The sequence below is a fragment of the Bidens hawaiensis genome, unplaced genomic scaffold, assembly GCF_021521415.1.
Source record: "Bidens hawaiensis isolate Kalapana, Puna unplaced genomic scaffold, B.hawaiensis_p1.1 tig00005061_1, whole genome shotgun sequence".
Lineage (NCBI taxonomy): Eukaryota > Viridiplantae > Streptophyta > Magnoliopsida > Asterales > Asteraceae > Bidens > Bidens hawaiensis.
Window position 1 is genome coordinate 1,639,408 of NW_027491322.1, and position 21,601 is coordinate 1,661,008.

At 36.2% G+C, this 21,601-nt stretch overlaps 2 protein-coding genes and 1 pseudogene across 4 annotated transcripts; 1 reads left to right on the forward strand and 2 right to left on the reverse strand.

The window, feature by feature from the left end:
• Window positions 1-2,197: 2,197 nt before the first annotated feature.
• LOC143628787 (autophagy-related protein 101-like) lies at window positions 2,198-5,483 on the reverse strand. 2 transcript variants are annotated; one of them, XM_077098274.1, is made up of 7 exons: window positions 5,419-5,483; window positions 5,304-5,340; window positions 3,535-3,620; window positions 3,323-3,418; window positions 2,658-2,823; window positions 2,426-2,588; window positions 2,198-2,328 (listed from the first exon to the last, which is right to left on the reverse strand). In XM_077098274.1, exons 1-7 carry the CDS (start codon window positions 5,449-5,451, stop codon window positions 2,301-2,303), a joined length of 609 nt encoding a protein of 202 aa, XP_076954389.1. In that variant the 5' UTR covers window positions 5,452-5,483; the 3' UTR covers window positions 2,198-2,300. The 2 variants fall into 2 exon arrangements, with proteins under 2 accessions (XP_076954389.1, XP_076954388.1); XM_077098273.1 differs by having other exon boundaries at window positions 2,198-2,336.
• An 871-nt stretch (window positions 5,484-6,354) lies between these two features.
• Window positions 6,355-9,101, reverse strand: LOC143628788 (L-ascorbate oxidase homolog). The gene is made up of 8 exons (XM_077098275.1): window positions 8,958-9,101; window positions 8,364-8,473; window positions 8,013-8,283; window positions 7,657-7,756; window positions 7,220-7,565; window positions 6,773-7,138; window positions 6,617-6,698; window positions 6,355-6,519 (listed from the first exon to the last, which is right to left on the reverse strand). Exons 1-8 carry the CDS (start codon window positions 9,099-9,101, stop codon window positions 6,355-6,357), a joined length of 1,584 nt encoding a protein of 527 aa, XP_076954390.1.
• A 9,985-nt stretch (window positions 9,102-19,086) lies between these two features.
• LOC143628790 (putative disease resistance protein At5g66900) lies at window positions 19,087-21,461 on the forward strand (annotated as a pseudogene). The gene is made up of 3 exons (XR_013152820.1): window positions 19,087-19,459; window positions 19,527-19,726; window positions 20,573-21,461. The product of XR_013152820.1 is annotated as a putative disease resistance protein At5g66900 (transcript).
• Window positions 21,462-21,601: the final 140 nt, after the last annotated feature.

The window sequence follows — 21,601 nt, forward strand, 5'->3', positions numbered from 1 at the left end:
ATAGATAATTTGACAATTTTATCAACAATGCTACCTTTCAAAAGCCCAAAACAAACAAATAAAAGAACTCAAATAAAAGTTTTTTTCCTATAAAAAGAACACTAATTGTGAGAATTGAATCCATGACCTTTGTTACTATAGTCTGAAACATTTTCCATTCAACTAAATAGTCGATTTTAGACTATTGTGTTAAAATAAAATTATATATAAAATTTAAATTTTATTTTTTTAATAATTATGGACCTCTCGGAAGAGTGGGCCCGGGTCCGTCGCCCTCCTCATCCTCCCCTTCGGCCGGGCTTGAATTTTCTAAAATGCCCATAATCCACTAAACCTCGTACTTATTCAACTTACTAGATTTTCAACCAATAAAATTACAACATATGTAAAAATATTAGATGGAAGCCAAAAAATCTTCGCCGAGGTCAAAAAAGGTCTCAGTGGAAGCCAAAAAAACCCCCTGCGAAGAGATAAATCTTGTCGGGGACGATATAAATTTGTCGGAAGACAAAAAAAAATCTATTCAATAGCCTAAAAAAATCTCTTCGGGAGCCAAAAAAAACCAAAAGACATAAAGAACCTCACTGGAACGCCTAAAAAATACCGTTGAGACCCTAAAAAATCCTATCCGTTCGACGGTATTCTTTGAAAAATCTAGGCGTCCTGAAAATTGGCTTGTGTTGAAAAATCTAGTTGGATGAGGATTATTAAGTAGATAGGTCGACTAGATTTGAGCTGGACATTCAAATGATAGTCAAGTGGACATTTTGGAAATGTTTTAATTCCAATGAATGTTAAATGGCCGGTTTTATACAAATAAAGGTAAACTAAAACGGCCCAGGATGACAAATATACGTGTTATGGTTTGTTTTGTCTTATAATTCAAACTTCATGCACATGCTTTTTGTTATATGAATACTAGTGTGATGCCATTGATTGACCATTTGACCTGATCTCTTTTTGACAAATATACGGTTCCTACCCGTACCCAACCTGTAGGTACGACTTTGGGTTTCTCCCCATACCGGACCCGACCCGGGCCTGCTGAAACCGTTCCATCTTTACCCGGTCAAAACTCGGACCGATCCAACCCGAAAAGAACCCGGAAACCTGGTCAAATACCCAAAACTGGTTCCTACCCGACTCGGTTTTGACTTTTGTTGACCAATTTCTATGCAGTCAATATCACCGATATATCATCGATGGTATATCTGTTATCGGTCTCTTGGTAAAATATCAGTCGGAATATCGGTAGTGATAATATTAACGATATTGGACTATATTTAACCGATTAAGGCTGGCAATTTAGAGACGATACACGAATACACGACACGAACTTACACGACTTTAACAGGTATCGGGTATGTCGTTAACAGGTTTCGTGTACTAAACAGGTAGACACGAATCGACCAGTTAATTTTTGTGTCTAAACATGTAAAATACCGTTTACCTGTTAAGTACCCATTAGTACCTGGTTAGATTTTTTTATAAATACAAGTATATATAATAATATAATATCTTATATACCCTAAATAGTTATCCCTAAATTTTTATACCAAACTATTGAACATAACACCCATAATTCCAATTCAACATCAAGCAGACAACGCATAAACCATTCTCTGATTCTCCATCTCCGGATCTCCGATATCGGCAATACTGACCGCCACTGGACCAATATATCACCGATATTCCCGATATCAGTGCTCTAAATCTTAATTATCAACTTTTAGTGTTTTAAATCTTAATCAGTTCCTACTTGCTACGATTTTGTGTTTTGCAAGTTGCAAAAGGTTAATTTGCTAATGGTAGGAGAGTATACTAAATTATTGGTGTTAAATTGCTATACATAAATGAATTTTACAAGATACAAAAATTACCAATATCCCACTGACATCTCACCATTACTGCATTACAGCAGATATCTTAGGTATCGGTCCTTGATCGATATCCGATATTCTCCGCATGAATTGCTTAGTTAATCATACCCGGAAGCGGTTCCTGAAAATACCGGTTTGTGCACCTCTGGTCCAAAGTGATGAGAATATAAAAAAGCAAAAACAGTAATCGACTCGAATCTCAGTCCATATTCAACGGTGCAAACTAACATGAACTCAAAAGTTAATACGAGAAACTAATCGTAACCAATATGTACATATGAACAAGTGTTATAAAGTCAATTACCGCCAAAACATCATTTAAACAACTGTTTTTTCTACAGAATTAACGTGCCAGAAGTTTGTTCCATAGGTTACAAATTTCAGCTGAGCATCGTCGGATGCCCGGTTTGAAGCATCCTCTTAAACATGTCCATCCCGAACGCTGAATCTGATGAACTAAACGTAACGCAGCAGTCAATATTATTGGTCAAACGAAAACTAACATTACTGGTCAAACCATGAAAACCCGTTAAAGGAAAACTCACCTTGAGATGGTAATTTCATAGGGAAATGAGACGCCTTCCTTATTTGGTATCGGAGGGATGTGATCTTTTTTCTCGTTAACGAATTTAATTATTTGAAATAAAACTTCGTGCAGAGAGGACTCGAGTGTTGCCCGCCTGGCATTTCTCTCATCAGACGCACTTTCTGTAACAAATTGATATAAAATTATAAATATACAAATTCAGAGCCGGAGCTGATAAGTAATCATTATACCTCCAGGGTCTAAAACTAATTTAGAATGATGTGATTTGCCAGAATGTGGTTTCGGATGGTGAGCGACGTTTAAGTTTATATACCATTGTTCCCAGTATAAGTGTTCGACTTTGTGAGTGAACCATGTTGCTTGTTTGTTCTTTACTTCAAAGAAAGATAAACATATCTGCATCATTATTAACATTAACATCAACATTATCGTAAATAAAAAAATAACATTAACATTTAAGTTTATATCTAAAAGTAGGGGGGTGCACGGTGCGATTCGGTGCGGTTTTGGGCTAAAACCAAACCAAAATCCGAAACTTCGGTTTTTGGATTTTTGAAACCGTTCGGTTTCGGTTTTTCAGTTTTCGTATTGGTTTCAGTTCGGTTTCGTTTTTGTCATTTGAGCTTGAAAATTTTAGGCCGAGAAAAAAGTTAGGCGGAAAATAATGAAATTAGGTATAAATAATTTTGTTAATTATTAAATAAGTGACTATTATATATTTGGCCAAAAATATTTGAGTTATACATTATTAAATTCTTATAAATAAAAAAAATAAAAATCTAGAAATTCGGTTCGGTTCTTACAAAAAACATAAACCCAAACCGTCGGTTTTTTGTTTCAGTTCGGTTTTTTCAGTTTTTTCGGTTTCTAGCACACCCCTATCTAAAAGTAAAACCTGGTTTTTCTTGTTTGGGTGTTTCTCGACCCTATCGATGAACTGATCAATCTTTTCGTCTACTTTCTTTTCAAGCTCCGCATCACCACATTGCACCTAGAATTTGACAGTAAACCATGTGTGTAACAATATAATATATTCATCTAATGATTATAGCTATAACTTATAAGGTAATATGATGTGTATAGTTCAATGGTTTAGACAATACTTACATATGTAATTTCAAAGAGAGTAAGATCAACGTCTTTGGGCCGCACCAGACCTAAAGCTCTGTGAAAGAAAATCGTGTGCAGGATGCCTGCAAAACATTTTGGTAATACGACTGACTACATCTGTTTTACATATCAACTTTTTTATCAAGAAAATCCTGTTTTTGACCAATTTTTCCCAAAGGTATAGGAGCTGTTGACTTTTAAAACCGAGTATGCAGTATAATATGCAGTTTAAACTATCAATCAACTAGGGCATCATATTGGTCAATAAACATCAACAGTTCACTAAATTAAAAAACAGGATTGCTCAAGCACATATTATTACGGATCCAACTTCAATAAAGTCAATTGAAACATATAAATAATGAAGTCTTAAGACGTCTCATCATCATCATCATCATCATCTTCGTACTCAGCATATCCACCAATAGCAAAGCCATGGTAGGGTGTGCGGAGGGTAATATGTAGACAGCCTAACCTCTACCCCGTAGGAATAGAGGTCTTAAGACGTCTAGGGCGCAAAAAAAAGGTCAAATTGGAAAAACTAGGGAATCTAAACGAACCTAACGTTCGGCAAAATGTTTGACGGGAAGTTTGTTTAAAACATATGTAAAATTAACATATGAATACGAATATTGATTAAAACACCAACACAAACAAGGTAGCCGGACCGAACCATTGACACTAACCATTCTCGGTTACCCAAACCAAATAAAACATTATTTGTGTTCATTTTCTTAATGAACAAACATGGACAAGAAGTTTTGTTCGTGAACCGATCTTTTATCCAATAACAGCTTAACGAACAAACATGAACAAAGCTTTGTTTGGTTCAGTCAGGGTCATTAACAACCCTGGCCTCACCACAACATATAAATGAACTTTAAACTAGAGGGGGTCATCTTGACCCAAAGCCTTCCAAATGGGTCAGTTTGGGTTGCTTTTAACTCTAACGGTCAGCATTGGTCGGTTGCAATTTCATCTTGTCATTTTTGGATCAAAGCGGGTCGACAACTTTAAAGAAGTAGATCGATGTGGGTTAGTGTCTTAAAGAAACTTCACAGGTTTCGGATCAGAATGGGTTTCAGGCCGCACAAGTATTCACACGAGACGGGTTATGCCATAAAACAGGTTTCGGATTGAAACGGGTCGGTTCGTATTGGGTTTCAGGCCGAGACAGGTTTCAGGTAGGGATGGCAATGGGTCGGGTTTGGGCCGGGTTTAGGTATTCCCAAGCCCATACCCGATTATGAAAGCCCGTCCCAAACCCCTTGGGTTTCCAATCAGGTTTTGTCAAAATACCCGTTGGGTATACTGGGCCCAAAACCCAGTCGACTTTTGACAAAATATAAATAATCGATTACAAATAATGATTACCATAAAAATAAAATGTCTCAAATAATTGTCATAACCAAGTTTCAACAAATAATATATTTAAAATATTTAGAGTATATAAATATGAATATAGAAAAAGTTACTTCGGGTACATCAAGTCTATAATCGGGTAAATGGGTCAATGTTATCGGATCATTGGGTATATTACAAATCCCAAACCCACGAAAAATTTCAAAACTAATCCCAAACCCGTCCCAATTACGTCGGGTTTGGGGTTTTACTGCCATCCCTAGTTTTGGATCGGATCGGGATTCGGGCCAAACCGAGCCATTTCCCAGTCGTACTTGAAACGTAACATACAATTACAATTGACGCCTAATGAAATATGAACAAATTAGGTGAAACTAGAAGATCTAATCAACGCAATAACTTACATCGAAGCACTTCGCGTATCTCAAAGTACTCCACATCCTGAAAACACAAGCAAATCGAATGCTAAATTGTGATGAATCTGTTTAATTAAGTGTATGCATAGAAGAAGTAAGTTACCAGTTCTTTCAGTTGACAAACTTCGCAATTCATTATATCTTTAATTAGAATTTTGTTTGAATCAGCTACGACCGGATGAACCCTAATTGTAAGTGTTGAGTTTTATTTGGATTAACGTTGTTATTGGATCAGGTTGACGATCATCGTACGTTTGTTTAATTTGAGTAAAATGTTGTGTTTTTTGCTTTTTTGGGGCGTGCTCCTTTAAGTAAAGAGGTTAGTCAATAATAGTCCTTTAAGTATGGCTATTTGACAATTGTTGTGAAGAAGTTTCTTAGAAAAAGTATTTTAAGTTTTAACACCTTTAATTTCGAATCCTGAACTCTTTTCGGGTAAAGACAATGTTGCAGAACTCGCTATTTTTTATTCGGGTGGTGGGTGGGGACTAACGATAATTGGATTGGAACTTTTTGTTAGATACTTTTCAGTTTTATATATACACACACATTTTAGACATAATTTTTAAAATATATATCGATAATTTTATGTATATATATATAGAATCGCAGGAAATCGCTAGGAAGTAAAGTCTAGGAAGTAAAGTCTAACTAGGAACGATAGGTCCGACTACCGATTTTCTCTTCAATTACCCAAAAATTAATCAATCACCAGCTTATTTAAGCTGGCACTGGTGAATTTAATGGGAGCTAGAATGAAGTACCACATTTTTTTTTCATTCATAATTTCTTGGATCATATAATCAGATTGATAAAATGAAAACTATGAAATGACAATATGAACTCAAGGTGGATTATTACTTCCCTTAATTTCAAACTCAAAACAATAACCATTACATCTTCCTCCATTCAAATCCTTTCCTATTTTCTAACACAGTTACACTCTCATAACCGCATAAATTTGGAAAGAACACATGTATATAAAGCTACATTCAACAATAACCGAAAACTTTCTACTTCAATGGTGCTAAACCACATCTTAATGCATTTTCTGGAATGTCATATTAAAACTCTTTTCATTGTTCCAAACACGAACATACAACTCTTGTCCCAAGTATCGTCTTGGCCAGATCGCAGACCTTAGATTCCACATGCCTTTGTTATCCAAAGAAACCAATATTGCACTCCATGATTTTGGATACACCTATCAAGAAATATATGTTGTTCAATATTATTACAATATTCTACTTTTATATATGAAAAAATCACAACTTTAAGTGACTCAAATGAAATATGTTTACCTGCACAGTGTGTCTTGTAGTAGCATCATTAAGATTGTAAAATCTCCTTCTAAGTGTAGAGTTCCACACACCAGAACCAAAGCTATAATTTAAAAATCATTTTCATGTTATTTAAGTTAATATTTAGTAATAATATTAGAAAAAAAAAAAGCTTACCCAACAGTCCAAAAATCTTGACCATCAAGATGCCATGACTGAATGGTGTTCTCGTTGTTTTGGAAGATGATTTCAACGAAGTCATGAAGAGTGAAACCAAGAACCGAGACACCAAGAATTGGAGGTAATGAAGGGGGTGTATCTTTAAGTGAGTTTACATTAAAGACTCCAGAAATGTTGTAAAAATCAGCAATCTTTAATGGTGTTTTTGGGTTAACATAAGACACTTGATTCACTGCATACCGAAGCTTGCCATTAATATTTGCTTCCGAATTAGCCAACACAATTGTTCTAGTTACCGGGATGGTCCCATAATGATACGAGCCTTGCGGGTTTGGCCTAGCTGCGTTTGCTGTCAAATTCCATCTAAAAAACAAGAAAAAATATAAATCTTTAACCCTTAAAATTGCCTCAAATGGTATGCCAAGACTCAAGAATATGTTATACCTTATTGTTCTTGCCTGCTTCATTGACCAATGGATTTGATAGGTGGGATCAATAGGCAGTGGTAAAGAAGCTTTGGTTTGAGAGCCATCATAATGAAGGATTCCAGTAGCGGTAAGCGTGGGCTTGGTGAAACGAGTCGAAGCAACGATGAAATAGTCTTTTACCGGAGCATGAAGTTTGACCAAGAAAGATGCGGATTGACCAACATGAAGGTCAAACGATTCATACGCTTCTTGCAACGTATGCGATCCTTCGGTCTCAACTAATGTCAGTGTATGGCCTTGGATCCTAAAGTTGACTGAAGTAGTCAATGCCACATTTGACACCCTAAACATGTACAATCCACCTGGATCACAGTATACAAGAGTTTGTTAAAAGATGAGGCATTTGAAACATGAATACATAAGCGGATAGATATTATGTTATTATATGTATACCTTCTTGAACGGTAAAAGAGGTTGAAGAAGAACGCCCGTTGATGAGAAGACCATCGGCCATAGGAAGAGGCTTCCCAGCGTCAAGTGTTTGAGATAGCACCTGAAAACAAAATAACCTTAATTAATTGTTTGCCTGGCCCGAAGCGAAAGCAAGAACTATAAAGAAACACGTAGATAATTCTAAAATATAAGTTGATAAATTTCTAAATGCCTCGAACTATTACATAAGGTGCCCTTAGGAATTCAAATTTTTGTCAAGCTGGTTCAGGTAAGAGTATGCTAAGTCTTGAAACAACTTCTCATTATTGTTACAATAAACCTTTGGTTCATGCACTTATTAAGATATGAGTACAAACCTTGTGATCAGATTTCCACCAGTCACTAATTAGTAAAGTGAACTCTTCAACTGGCTTAAGATACGGGACAAAAATCACGGCCCTTGCGCATATATTAATCGCTCCAAAACCACCAACTGCTCTATGCATCTTGGTTGAAGGGAAATACGAATACGATCCAATTTGATCTTTCATTTGCATTTGGTATGTCCAGTTTGAGTTTGGTGGGATAGGACAGTTTGTCCCCAACACTCCATCTTGCCATGAGGTTTTTCTTTGCTTCACACCATTCCTGTTTTGCAACTATTAAGATACAAATAGGTGTCCAAAAGTAAAAACAAATGTATCCACTAAAACAAAACGAACACGAACCATGTGATAAGAAAAGGCTCATCAAGCTTATTAACGACGTTAACAATCACGTTGTCATTGGTGACACAATCTATCGTTGGGGCTGGAAACTGACCGTTGATGAGTATGCCCTACATCATCATCATCATCATCATCATCGTACTCAGTATATCCCACCAATAGCAAAGCTATAGTAGGGTCTGAGGAGGGTAAGATGTAGACAGCCTTACCTCTACCCCATAAGGATAGAGAGGCTGCTTCCGGTGAGACCCCCGGCTCGATAGTAGTTTTGCATCAAGCCTTGGACATAAGGCACATAGCACTCAATCATCGGGACACCGGCTGATCGGTGCATGTACCCTTGTCTTTCGGCTATCAACGCCACTACATGATGCCTGATTAACCGTCCGTCACTTTTAACGTTATTTTCACGAGATTAGTAAAATAACGTCAAAATTAGTGCAATTTCACTTTTGCCCACCCGAGGGTTCACACATATATACATCATATGTGCGCACTGCAAGCAGGGCTGATGAGTATGCCCTACAATGATTGTAAACAATAAGACATCATCAGCGGTTCGTATTTAAACAACTAAAATTAGTTCAATATTACGCTTTGTGGAACTCCAAGTGGAGAAATTTGTCCATATGTTACTTCAAATGTGAAGAATCTATATGGATCTTCAGCCTTAACACAAAAGACACACAACCAAGCAAGAAATCCAAGATAAAATGGAAGCGAGACGGCTCGTTTCATATTATCAGCCTATTAGAATATGTTCTTCCAAGAATTTCTAAAACATGTGACATTAGAACATGGTTTAGAAAATATGATCATGATCGATAAACCGAAAGTTAAATCAAATACTTACAGAGTTGAAAGAAGCCAAAGAGCTAGAAAATGAGAATGTGATGATCAGAAACATGTACATTGGACAACTTATATAGGAAGACAACACTAGAAACATGACATCGATTAATGCGGTAACATGGAATCGATTTAGGAAATAGAATCTGGATCTATTGCCCCATACAAAAACATGGTATCGATTAATGATCATTAATAATCGTTGTTATGTATTCATATAGTAGCTATAGTGAGATCTGTTTGACTCAAAATAGTTTAGTAGTTGACTTGAGCAATGTAGTATGATGCTGGCTGACACTCGCAGTGAAAAACGGATCAAACATAAATGTGTTTAATATTTTTTTTCATGTTTTCTTAGTGATTTTAAACTTTATAACTAATTATGAGAGAAGTGAGCTAAGGTTTATGGGGATTGTACATGTAGTGGAATTGCAAGCCCCACGGCATCCGGAAGAGTATAGTGAAAAATATGTTTTCTTCACCGGCCGGCCAACCATATAGTTCGAATAATCGACTTGACTGTTGGGTTCGTAGGCCTTGTTGGCCCGGTTTATTATATGAAGTCAAAAGAGGAGACGGGTGTGGGCGGTCGGGCCCAAGCCCGGCCCGGTTTAGATTTCTTGCATAATAATTTACTAACCCTAGTTCAGTCTCTATATAAACAACATTATGTACTTGTAATATTTGTCACTCAATAAAGATATACCTAGTTGCCACCCGTGGACGTAGGTCAGTTTAGACCGAACCACGTTAAATCCTCGTGTTCGTTTACTGCTTTCGTGTGTGTGTTCAGTTTCGTGTGTGCGTTTAATCCTAACAAGTGGTATCAAAGCTTAGGTTCGTATCACACGAAGAACACGGGAACCCATCGAGTCGCCGCCAAACCTCCCGCCGCCGCCACCCCACTACGCTAGGGTTCCGCCGTCGTCCGAATCTTGCCGCTAGGAACAGACACGGCAGCCTCGCCGGTTATCTAGCGGGAAACTTTTGTTTGCATTTTTTCGGCAGGAGACTTGATTTAATTTGTGAGTGTGGGTTTGAGAGAGAGAGAGAGAGGCAAAATTTAGATACTATTGGTTGCCTTTTGTTTGGATAAAGGCGGCGTGACTAGGGGGTTCTGACCAAGATTAGGTTGTTTGTTGGACTATTGAATTTTCTTTGGCAAAAAATATTGAGGTTTTTTTTTCTTGAGGGTGTGTGCGTGAGAACAAAGTGGTACTACCACAAAAATTATTATTTGAGAGTTTCTTGTGTTTTCATATTAATTGGTGTCCTCACGTGAAAAAAAAAAGGAAAAGTCAACCACAAGCAACCAGCAAGCAAAGTTCGATTTAGTTTGCGGGCCGATCTCCTAGTTGCAAAGTTGAGCCAAGAACAATTATATCGCGTTTGTCAGGTTTTATCGTTTCGGTTAAAGTTTCTGTTTTCTAATTTACAGTTCGTTATTCCGCTGCACGTTTAAAATAGGTTGATTTTTTTTAACAGAGTTCAGTAGAACAATCGTTAAGTTCAGGCTCGTGTTGTTGTGTCTGTCTCTGTTTTATCCAGTTTTTCGTTTTAGTCATTGCCATGGCAGAAGACGGAAAGTTTTCGATACAGAAGTTTGACGGACAGAAGTTCGGTTGGTGGAAGATGCAGATTGAGGCACTACTTTGTCAGAAAGACTTGGATGTAGTGTTTGAGGATGAAAAACCAGAAAAGTTGTTAGAAGCAGATTGGAAGAAGTTAGACAAGAAAGCTAGGGCTTGTATTACATTGTCGTTGTCGGAAGATGTGGCGTTTAACGTCATGAAAGAAACCACAGCCCGTGGTATGATGGACGCACTATCCAACATGTATGAGAAGCCTTCGGCAGCGAATAAGGTCTATCTTATCAGAGAGCTAGTGACAACTCGAATGAAAGAGGGTGGGTCAGTTACAACTCATATCAATAATCTTAATTCGATCTTGTCCCGCTTAGTGTCAGTTGACATTAAGTTTGATGATGAAGTTCAAGGCCTCTTGTTATTATCCTCTTTGCCCGACAGTTGGTCGCAAACAGTGACTGCAGTTTGTAGTTCGTCTACAAATATTACTTTCGATGGGATTCGAGATCTGATTCTGGGAGAAGATTCAAGACGCAGAAGTTCAGGTGAATCATCAGGCAATATGCTAGTCACAGAAGGTAGAGGTAGGGGAAAACAGCGAGGCAGTGGGAGCAGGAAGAGGAGTCAGTCTAAGACTCGTAAGGATATTGAATGTTGGGGTTGTAAAGAGAAAGGACACTTCAGGAATCAGTGTCCGAATGGTAAGAAAGAGGTGAACGTTACAGAAGACGACACAGATAACGGGGTCAGTAGTGATGAGGCTTTGGTTTGTAGTGTTGAGAGTAGCGTTGATGCTTGGGTGATGGATTCTGGTGCATCGTTTCATGCCACTCACTGTAGTGAAACGATGAAGAATCTTAAATTTGAGGATTTTGGAAAGGTTCGACTAGCGAATGATGATATTTTAGAGGTTACGGGTATGGGAGACGTTGATTTGATAACTTCAGCCGGTACTTCTTGGACTTTGAAAGACGTGAGGGTTATTCTAAGTTTGAAGAAACGTTTGATTTCAGTTGGGCAGTTGGATGACCAAGGGCACGATGTTAAGTTCGGGAATGGGCAGTGGAAAGTAGTCAAAGGGAATCTCGTTGTTGCTCGTGGCAAGAAAATGGGTTCGTTGTATATGGTCGATATGTCATCGAAATGAGTGGATCCAGTTTTGGTGAAAGACAAAGTCCGTTTCACAGAATCTCGTGGGCAGAAGAAGGTTCGTTTAGCAAGTAACAAACCCAGAGCCAAAGTGAAGATTCAGGATGAACGAGCTAGGAAGGTTAAATCAGTTGGGGGACATCGTGACAGTGGGAGCACAGGTCGTGTTTCAGTTACAGTTCCAGGTCGACAGTGGATTAAGAAAACCAGTATTCCAGCTGTAAAAGTCTCTCCAATGAATTACTTGCTGAATATGGAGAGTGTTTGTTCTCAGGTTATCTCAGGATCCGGTAGTTCGTTACAGTGGGAGCCGGTAGGGACAGAGAATGGGTCAGGGGCAGTTTCAGCCGTGACTGACGTGTTGGAGCTCCGGGGAGCTTCAACGGGCCTTCAGGTTAATTGATGAGAAGGCGGTGGCAACTAGAAGAAGTTTAATGTTCATATTACAGAAGTACAATCAGGAGTGCAGACGAGAGTACTCAAGGCCTCCGAGTGGGAGATTGTTGGGTTCGTAGGCCTTGTTGGCCCGGTTTATTATATGAAGTCAAAAGAGGAGACGGGTGTGGGCGGTCGGGCCCAAGCCCGGCCCGGTTTAGATTTCTTGCATAATAATTTACTAACCCTAGTTCAGTCTCTATATAAACAACATTATGTACTTGTAATATTTGTCACTCAATAAAGATATACCTAGTTGCCACCCGTGGACGTAGGTCAGTTTAGACCGAACCACGTTAAATCCTCGTGTTCGTTTACTGCCTTCGTGTGTGTGTTCAGTTTCGTGTGTGCGTTTAATCCTAAAATTGACTACACGCTTTAGATCCATACACTATACGGGTAATTAATTAAAGTAAAATATTTAATAAATAATCAAAATACAATTTACTAATATATTTATCATACACTAGTATACAGTAGTAAAAAAATAATAATTATTTGATTAACTGATATCTTGTCAATACAATGATTTAAAAAAAATAAATAAAAACAAAGTAACCCAAATCAGTTAAGATTTTTTAGGTCTTAAATTTTGTGATATACTTTTATGACTATTTTGAGATTCTTTTCGTAAAAATATCTTGATTTCTGGTATAGTTTTTAATTAAAATTAGAATTTTTAAAATTAGGTATGGAGTTACAATTATGTAAAAGAAAAATATTAAGCATTCTGAATATACACACACACACACTAGTTTTTATCCCCCGTATTACGGGGGTTGTTATACGTTATTCGTTTATAATATTTATATCTCTTTTTGGATTTTAATTTTATTTATTGTAAGAAAGCTAATAATACACTTAGAGTTTGATGATGGAAGGGTTTCACAAATAAATGAAATTTTATAACTTGGTTAAAAGTTATGTGTGTTCGGTGAGACCCATGACCCGTTTATTTTTTATAACTATAAAGTTGTTTATTAATTATAAATAACATCCTTTTTTTTAAAAAAAATCAGATATTAATTTTAGTATATCCCTATTTTTTTAGGATTTCATATCAAATGTTTGGTGAGATTGATTTTTAATTTAATGAGTAACTATAACCCGTTTAAGGGCTATCTGGGTTTGATAAGACCCATATCCGTGAATTCGGATCAAATGAATAAGAAGCCTCCATTTACAAATAATGAAATATGGTAAAAAAATTGGCCTAAAGCAACCTTTATTGTACAAAAAAAGCTGAATTATGTGAAGTTGCATTAGACCTAATGCAATATTTTTTTTAGATAACGCAACTGTTTTTTCCAATGCAACGTTTTAAAAAGGTTGCATTTGAAATAAAAGTTGTGTTATTTGATAAAAGGGTTGCATTAGATCTAATGCAACTTCACCTAATGCATCTTTTTTTTGTAAAATAAAGGTTGCCGCAGGCCAATTTTTTTGTAGTGAGAGAATGCAGGGAGCAACCAGAAAGCTTTTAAATGTTTCGTTTATATATATTTAAAATTATTTATTATGTTAATAAAGAGTTCTATAACTTGCTTGAGTAAAACTAATAAAAATAACATTTTAATACTTTGAAAATTGTTTAGAAAAAATGTATTTTTAAATTATCTTATCTTTCTATAATATATATAAACGAAACCCCTAAAATCATACGTATCGCGATGTGGTCGCTCCCCCCTTTTATGGAAGCCACCAGATTGCTTAATTTTTAAATGGAGGCATCTCATTGATTTAACCTAAATTCATAGGTATGGGTCTTACCAAAACCAGATAGCTATTAAACGGGTTATAACATATCATTAAATTAAAAATTAATCTTACAAATTATTTGATATGAAAATCCTATAAAATAGGGATATACTAAAATTTAATATCCAATTTAAAAAGAAAAGGATATTATTTATAATTAATAAACTATTTTATAGTAACAAACATAAGCTGGTCATGGGTCATCAAATCCAGATAGCTTTTAAACGAGTTATAACATGTCATTTATTTATAAAACCTTTTCATCATTAAACCCTAAGTATATTATTAACTTTCTTACAATAAAGAAAATTAGAATCCAAAAAATAAATATTAAAAAACGAAAAATGTAAAACAACCATTCTCTCAAGCCATCATATTGCTTTATTTGTAAATGAAGACTTCTCATGCATTTAACCCAAATTCAAGGGTAAAGGTCTCACTAAACCCAGATAGCCCTTACACGGGTTATGACATCTCATTATATTAAAAAATAATCTAATCAAATATTTGATATGAAAATCCTATAAAATAGGGATATACTAAAAATTAATATCCTATTTTATTTAAAAATATATATTATTTATAATTAAGAAACAATTTTATAATAAAGAAAATAAACGGGTAATAGGTATCACCAAACCCAGATAACTTTTAAACCGGATTATAACATATCATTTATTTGTGAAACCATTTCATCATCAAACCTCAAGTATATTAATTATTAACTTTCTTACAATAAATAAAATTAAAATCCAAATATACATATATAAATATTAAAAATGAATAATGTACAACAACCTCCATAATACGGGGGATAAAATCTAGTAATATATATAAATGAAACCTCCCTATATTCTCTCAAGCTACCAGATTGCTTTATTTGTAAATGAAGTCTTATCGTGCATTTGACCCGAATTCACGGGTATGAGTCTCACCAAACCCAGATGAGCCTTAAATGGGTTATAACATCTTATTAAATTACTAAAAATTAGTTTCTGATTTTTTTAAAAAAATATATTATTTATAATTAATAAACAATTTTATAATAAAAAAATAAGCAGGTCATAGATCTCACCAAACCCAAATAACTTTTTAAATCGGGTTATAAAATCTCATGTATTTATGAAACCCTTTCATTATCAAATTCTAAGTATATTATTAACTTTCTTACAATATATAAAATTAAAATCCATAAAAGTAATATGGGGGATAAAAACTATTTTAGTTATAAAAAAAATAAAAAAGATATATTTTTTTGTTAAACTACATATGCTAATTTACTAAATTGGGAATTAGGAAGAAAATAAAAAAAATAGATTAAATTAAAATTACTAAATTTATGTGCCGTTCAATTTTTTTACTAAATTTAGGTAATTAAGGATTTGGAAAGAAAATTGCAAATAATATGTATTAAATTAGCCGTTATTAAAATTATGTATTTAATAACAATAATAATAATAATTTTAAAAAAAATTATGAGGAACTTGGGAGAGACTAGTGTTAAAACATGTAGTTTTATATTATTATAGATATAGATTTTAATTAAGTCTAGATGTTGATTATGTGGACTGATGCTAATAAATCGGTTACGATCTTTTCTTTCATTTAAGACTATGCGTAGTCATAAGCCCTCTTATGAGACGTTATGCGACACGTGTATGTCGTGTCAACAAGGGGGTTATGAAAAAAGAAAAATGGTGTAGTGGCTTCATTGTCAGGTACCTGAAAACCATTTCTTTTATATTAAAAGTACTATTTTAAGAAAAAAATCGTATAATATGTTTAGTGATTTATTCTTTGGGTATTTTTGTATTTTCATGTTTGGATGGCATGTGACAAGCTCATACATCCTGGAGGAAGCAAAGTGTCAAGTTTTAGCTGGGAAGGGTTTTGCTGCAAAATAGGAGGGACCGGATGGAAAGTCAAGCCAATATTAGAAGGACTAAAAGTTGGAACTTATATATCTTAATATAAAGAATTCACAATCTGATGGATTTCTTCATCTTCTGTTTATAGATCTGCTACACGTTGTTGCAGGTTAGATTTCATCATAGTATATATACAGTTTTTGATTTAAGATTTTAACTGAGATTGTTGAGAAGATGTATCAAACACTTTTGTAAATTTGATTATAATTGATGAATAAAATCGTTTACTCTTTGAGATTTTGACATTTTGTTCCAACAATAATTGAGGGACATTACTAAGACCCTTTGAAGAGGTAGGTCCCAGCAGAGCCCAGTTGGACCCGCAAGACTCACCTCAAAGAGGGACGTCTGCGCAGTTGAACCCGCAAGACTCACATTCAACAGGGACGTCTGCGCAAAGGCTAAACTCGCAAGACACCTTGAAGAGAGACGTCTGCGCAGAAACCAACTGGATCTGCAGGACCCACCATGATCAGAGACGTGACGTCCTTACGCGCAGTACGCAAGCTGTTCCCGCAGGAAAAGCCTCCCAATGGTCGAGGTACTCCGCCTGTTCCCGCAGCAACGGATACTATCCATTAGGGAAGGCTACCCGCGCAGCAAGGCTACACGCACAAGGCACTTAACTCTTAAATAATTCAGTAATGTCACCTGAAGAAGGAGTGAGCAAAGCCGGGAACATTCCCGTACAAAGCCGGGAAAACTCCCGCCCAAATGAGCCAGTCCGTACGCTACTGGAGGATCTTTTGTACTGTACCTGACGAGGTATGGACAAAAGATCTGACCAAAGCTGCGACAGCTCACTGACAACAGTACAACAAGCAGCATGCTCTATTACTTAATGTCACTATCAGCCGCTGCCTACTCACCAACCTGTCATAACACGTGCATAGCCTGCAGTTGGTGGAAAATGAATAGTACACAGCCGGCCTGGTCACTATCAGCCGCTGCCTATCCACCAACCACCAGCATGGTATGTGCGTAGCCCACAGTTGGCAGAACAGGAATACTATTCAGCCGGCTGTACCTTCTTGGAAACCTACCTTCGGCTATAAATACTCCAACACCTTGGAATGGTATGGACACATTACATTATCTGATATCTCCATATATTATCTTATCTTCACTAGCAATCTCTTAATATACACTTATATTCAAGAGCAATCTAGTCTGATTCTCACGCCGGAGGGTGGTCACAAGGAGGTACCCCCCTTCTCAGTGACGAGCTCACGGTGTCTGTTTTGCAGGTCATCAGAAGAACCATCTTTGCCAGACCTAACCCCTCGTGGGAAACATCTATTTAACCCCCAGATTATCCGTAATCTGCCTGGGGTCGATTAGTGTTTCTTCACCCTTCCTGGTCGTGTCACCGTTGACTTAATAAGTCAACCTAACCTTAATAAAAATATTTGCCTAATTAACTAACAAACTGATTTGTGCGACAATATAGAAATGTACTTGAGGTTGGAGGAGCAGCTCTAGGTGCTGCCTTTGGTCAATTGCTGAAACTTGTCATAAGCACGATTAAACAAACCCTCGCGTTCAAAAAACTACTCACACGCCTTAAAACAACCTTGGAACAGATTGAACCAGCATGCGCTGATATTAACACACTGTCGAATCGTCCTCTTCAAGAGAGGACAATACTCCACCGCTTATTAGACGATGGGAATAAGCTCGTTGTCAAGTGCTCGAGGACTAAGAGTTGGAATTTAATAATGAAATACTACTACGCAAGACAGTTGATTAATTTGGACAAGGAGCTCTTGCGGTTCTTTCATATAAAAGTGTCCACGGCGACATTAGCTGGAGTTAATGCTTTAAATGCCCGAGGCAGGTCATCGGGTATATGCAGAGTTACAGATCCCCCAGAGTTCACTGTTGGTTTGGATCAGCATCTCATAAACTTGAAGCGTAGGCTGCTTGAGGATGAAACTCGGGTGTTGGTGGTTTTGGGCCATGGAGGTTTTGGCAAGACTACTTTGGCCAAGAAGCTTTGTCATGATGAAATCAAAGGTACCCACAATTCTTTTTGTTGTTTAGATTATGGGTGTTCAAAATCGGAACTGGACTAGAAAAACTCGAAATTCGATTCAAATCATAATTAAGTTTCAAGGTTTGAATTCGATTTTCAAAACTTTGAACTCAATTTGATTTCGGCAATTGAATACAAATTGGTGATTTTCAGTTCGATTCGAAATTTGAATTAAGATACTGCATTTTATTTTTATCACACACACATACATACAAAAAATTCTAGAAGTTTTAAGTTCTAAAGAGTAAAAAATTGGATGATGTAACTCTGAATTTTGAATGGTTTATTAACTTCATAGATTTGTATCTGTTGTTGATAAAAACTCAAACTTGTGGTGGCTTTAAAATTATAAATAAAATATATATTTTTTGATTGAATTCGAATCGAATCCACACAAATTCGATTAGTATTCGAATTAGTCGAATATTTGAAATTCTCTTCATTGAACACCCTAGTTTAGATGGTTAACTTCTGGGTTGCAACATGGGTTTCATGGATCTTAATTGCTTGTATATTGACAGGCGTGTTTGGTGACAATATCATCTATGTTACTGTCTCCAAAGAGACCAGTCTAAAAAGCATTGGCCAGACCCTACATGACCATTATCGCATAAATAACAATGAATTTAGAAGTGAAGAAGACGCCAAGAATCAAATCGAGAACCTAATTAAACAAAGGGGGATCAGATAAAGTGCTGCTGGTCCTAGATGATGTCTGGTCTGAATCTGTTATTTGGGATCTTAAATTCCAAATACCAGGATACAAAATTCTGGTCACATCGAGGTACAAATTTCCAGAGTTTAACTCCACCTACGAATTGAAGATTTTGAATGATGAAGATGCAATGAATCTTTTCCGCTATCACGCGTTTGCAAGTGGCCAAAGTCATGTTAATGTGCCAGATGATATCATCAACAAGGTAGATGAATAACATGTTTTTTTTTCTCAAAATTAAAATGGTAACATTCTCATGCGGTTTTCTTGGTGCTTGTGGATTCAGATGGTCAAAGTCTGCAGTGGACTTCCATTAGCCCTAGAAGTTGTTGGTAGATCACTACGCGGTCAATCTTTAGTCATATGGAGATCCCATGACAACAAATGGTCTGAAGGTCAATCGATATTAGAATCACATGAAAAATTATTGGATTGTCTCCAGACCAGTATCGATGCATTGGATGAGTTGCATAAAATTGTTTCTTGGACTTAGGTTTGTTTCCTGAGGATGATCAGATTGCGGGTTCAGCTTTAATGGATATGCAGGTGGAGTTGTACGATCTTGATGATGAGGGGACGAATGCCAGTGTGAACCTTAATGAGCTCTCATCGAGAAATCTCATCAATCTTGTTCCAATCAGGTACTCCGTATTCTGAAAAAGGTTTTTATTGTACCATTGATCAACTAACCAAAATCTAATGTTATAGGAAAGATGTAGCTGATATTGAAGGCCATTGTAGTGAGTTTCGTGTGATGCAGCATGATTTGCTTAGAGAGTTGGCCATCTACATGAACAGACAAGAGCCTGAAGCAAAACGAAGGCGACTGTTCACGGAAATCCATCGCGATGACTTTCCCAAATGGTGGAAACAACCTGTCGATGCACGCATCTTATCTATTTCAACAGGTTCGAGATATTTTTTATGCTTACACAAAGAAAACTTTGTTAAATCCTAAGATAATTTAATGTTGTTAGACAAAGTGAAGAGAATATTGAAAGTAAGAAAAGTGTGATTACAGTTTACAAGTTATTACATTACATACATGCTTTGTAGAGCACGATAAATAAATAACAAAATCAAATTCGAAGTACATTATGCTTGTCAGATAGCGTGAGAGAGAAAGAGCGAGGCGGTTGTGTAGGGGTTGCGACGCGGCTTATTGCCCGCTTACCCGCCACTTCATTATAAATCATTTTGGATTTTTTAATGAATATTATATATATATGGCTATGTGGTTCTAGTAGTTAGAGCATTCTCATCCCATCCCCCTATCCCTAAACCAAAAATTACACTAAAACTCACTACATTTTCTCTCTCTATTTCAATTAAATATTACTTTTTATACCTTTTATCATTACCTTTTCTCTTTCCTTCACTCACAACTACTTTCAAAATATATTAAAAAATTATAGGGGGTGAACGATAACTTTTTAAATATACAGAAAAATCACCAATTTTTCTAAAATATAAAAACTTTCCACTCACAACCTGAATCACTCTATAAATTATAAAAACATCCCTCACATAAAATGAGGGGTTGGCTGAGAATGCTCTTATGCACTCAAAATTGGTTGCTTATTGAACGTCACTCTTAACTTTTTACTTTATACTTATAGCTGTGGAGAATGTTATGTACTACCTAACGAATACTCAACTAAATCTACTCTATATTCTTTACACCCAACTTGTTTAGAGCTATATGCATCCTCTTGTCTCTTTAATAACAATTACCTCACCATCTTTAACTACAGATAGAGAATTCAGCTCTACTTGGAATGATGATCTAAATGCGCCTAATGTTGAAGTATTGATAATGAATATAAGGAGTGAAAACTACACTCTGCCTGAGTTCATCAAGAAAATGAGCCAACTAAAGGTTTTAATTGTGACAGGCTACGGAGCTTATCCTACTCAACTAGACAATCTTGAAGTTTTAGGATCTTTATCCACATTGCATAGAATCAGATTCAAACATGTTTCAGTTTCATCATCGATTCAAGTCATCTTCACATTAAATACTTTAAAGAAACTTAACTTTTATATGTGCAAGATAGGTGATGCTCTTCGTAGTGTTACCACTCAGTCTCTTTATATGTTGGACAACCTCAAAGATCTCGAAATCGATTTATGCTATGATCTGAAGATACTGCCAGAAGAACTTTTTCGTTCTGCTCGGCTCCAGAATCTGATCATCACCAAATGTCAAGAACTAGATTCTCTTCCTATAAATTTAGGGAATCTATCAGAACTTGAATACTTGAGGCTTCATTGTTGCACAAAACTAAAAGAACTACCTGCATCAATAGGAAGTCTCCGTAAACTGAGCTCACTTGATGTATCTGATTGTTCACATCTAACTGCACTGCCTGAAGAAATTGGCGAGCTAAGCAGCCTGCAAGTGATTGATATCAGCGGTTGTGAGGGGTTGAAAGATTTGCCAGAATCTCTGGCCAAATTGGTGCAGCTTGAGGATGTGATATGCGATGAAGAGAGATTGCATTTGTGGAAAAAATTTGAAAGTGTCCTCTCTAAGATGATAATAAACCTTGTTGTGGAGGACAGATTAGAAACCTTAAAGAAAATCTGCCAGTAACTTATCTTGATGTTGTTTTTGTCAAACTTTGAAGTACTGTTTGTGTAATAACTTGGCAAATTTGTGATTTTAATTTGAAAAATTTTTATAAATAAGATGTTTGTTAGTAGTTTAATTTTCAACTTCAACAGCATGAGTTGAAATATGTTGTTCCATTTTGTAGATTTCATAGTTGGCTTTACCATAA

Bases quoted from the DNA above. Each gene is read 5' to 3' on its own strand.
- LOC143628788 (XM_077098275.1), bottom strand. From the start codon at position 9,101: ATGAAACGAGCCGTCTCGCTTCCATTTTATCTTGGATTTCTTGCTTGG. The intron at 7,139-7,219 runs GTATAACATATT...CTTGTTTTTTAG, and splicing joins AAGCAGGCAAGAACAATAAG to ATGGAATTTGACAGCAAACG. The intron at 6,520-6,616 runs GTAAACATATTT...ATTTCTTGATAG, and splicing joins CTACAAGACACACTGTGCAG to GTGTATCCAAAATCATGGAG.
- LOC143628787 (XM_077098273.1), bottom strand. From the start codon at position 5,451: ATGAATTGCGAAGTTTGTCAACTGAAAGAACTG. The intron at 2,824-3,322 runs GTTTTACTTTTA...ATAATGATGCAG, and splicing joins ACCCAAACAAGAAAAACCAG to ATATGTTTATCTTTCTTTGA. The intron at 2,337-2,425 runs GTGAGTTTTCCT...CGTTACGTTTAG, and splicing joins TATGAAATTACCATCTCAAG to TTCATCAGATTCAGCGTTCG.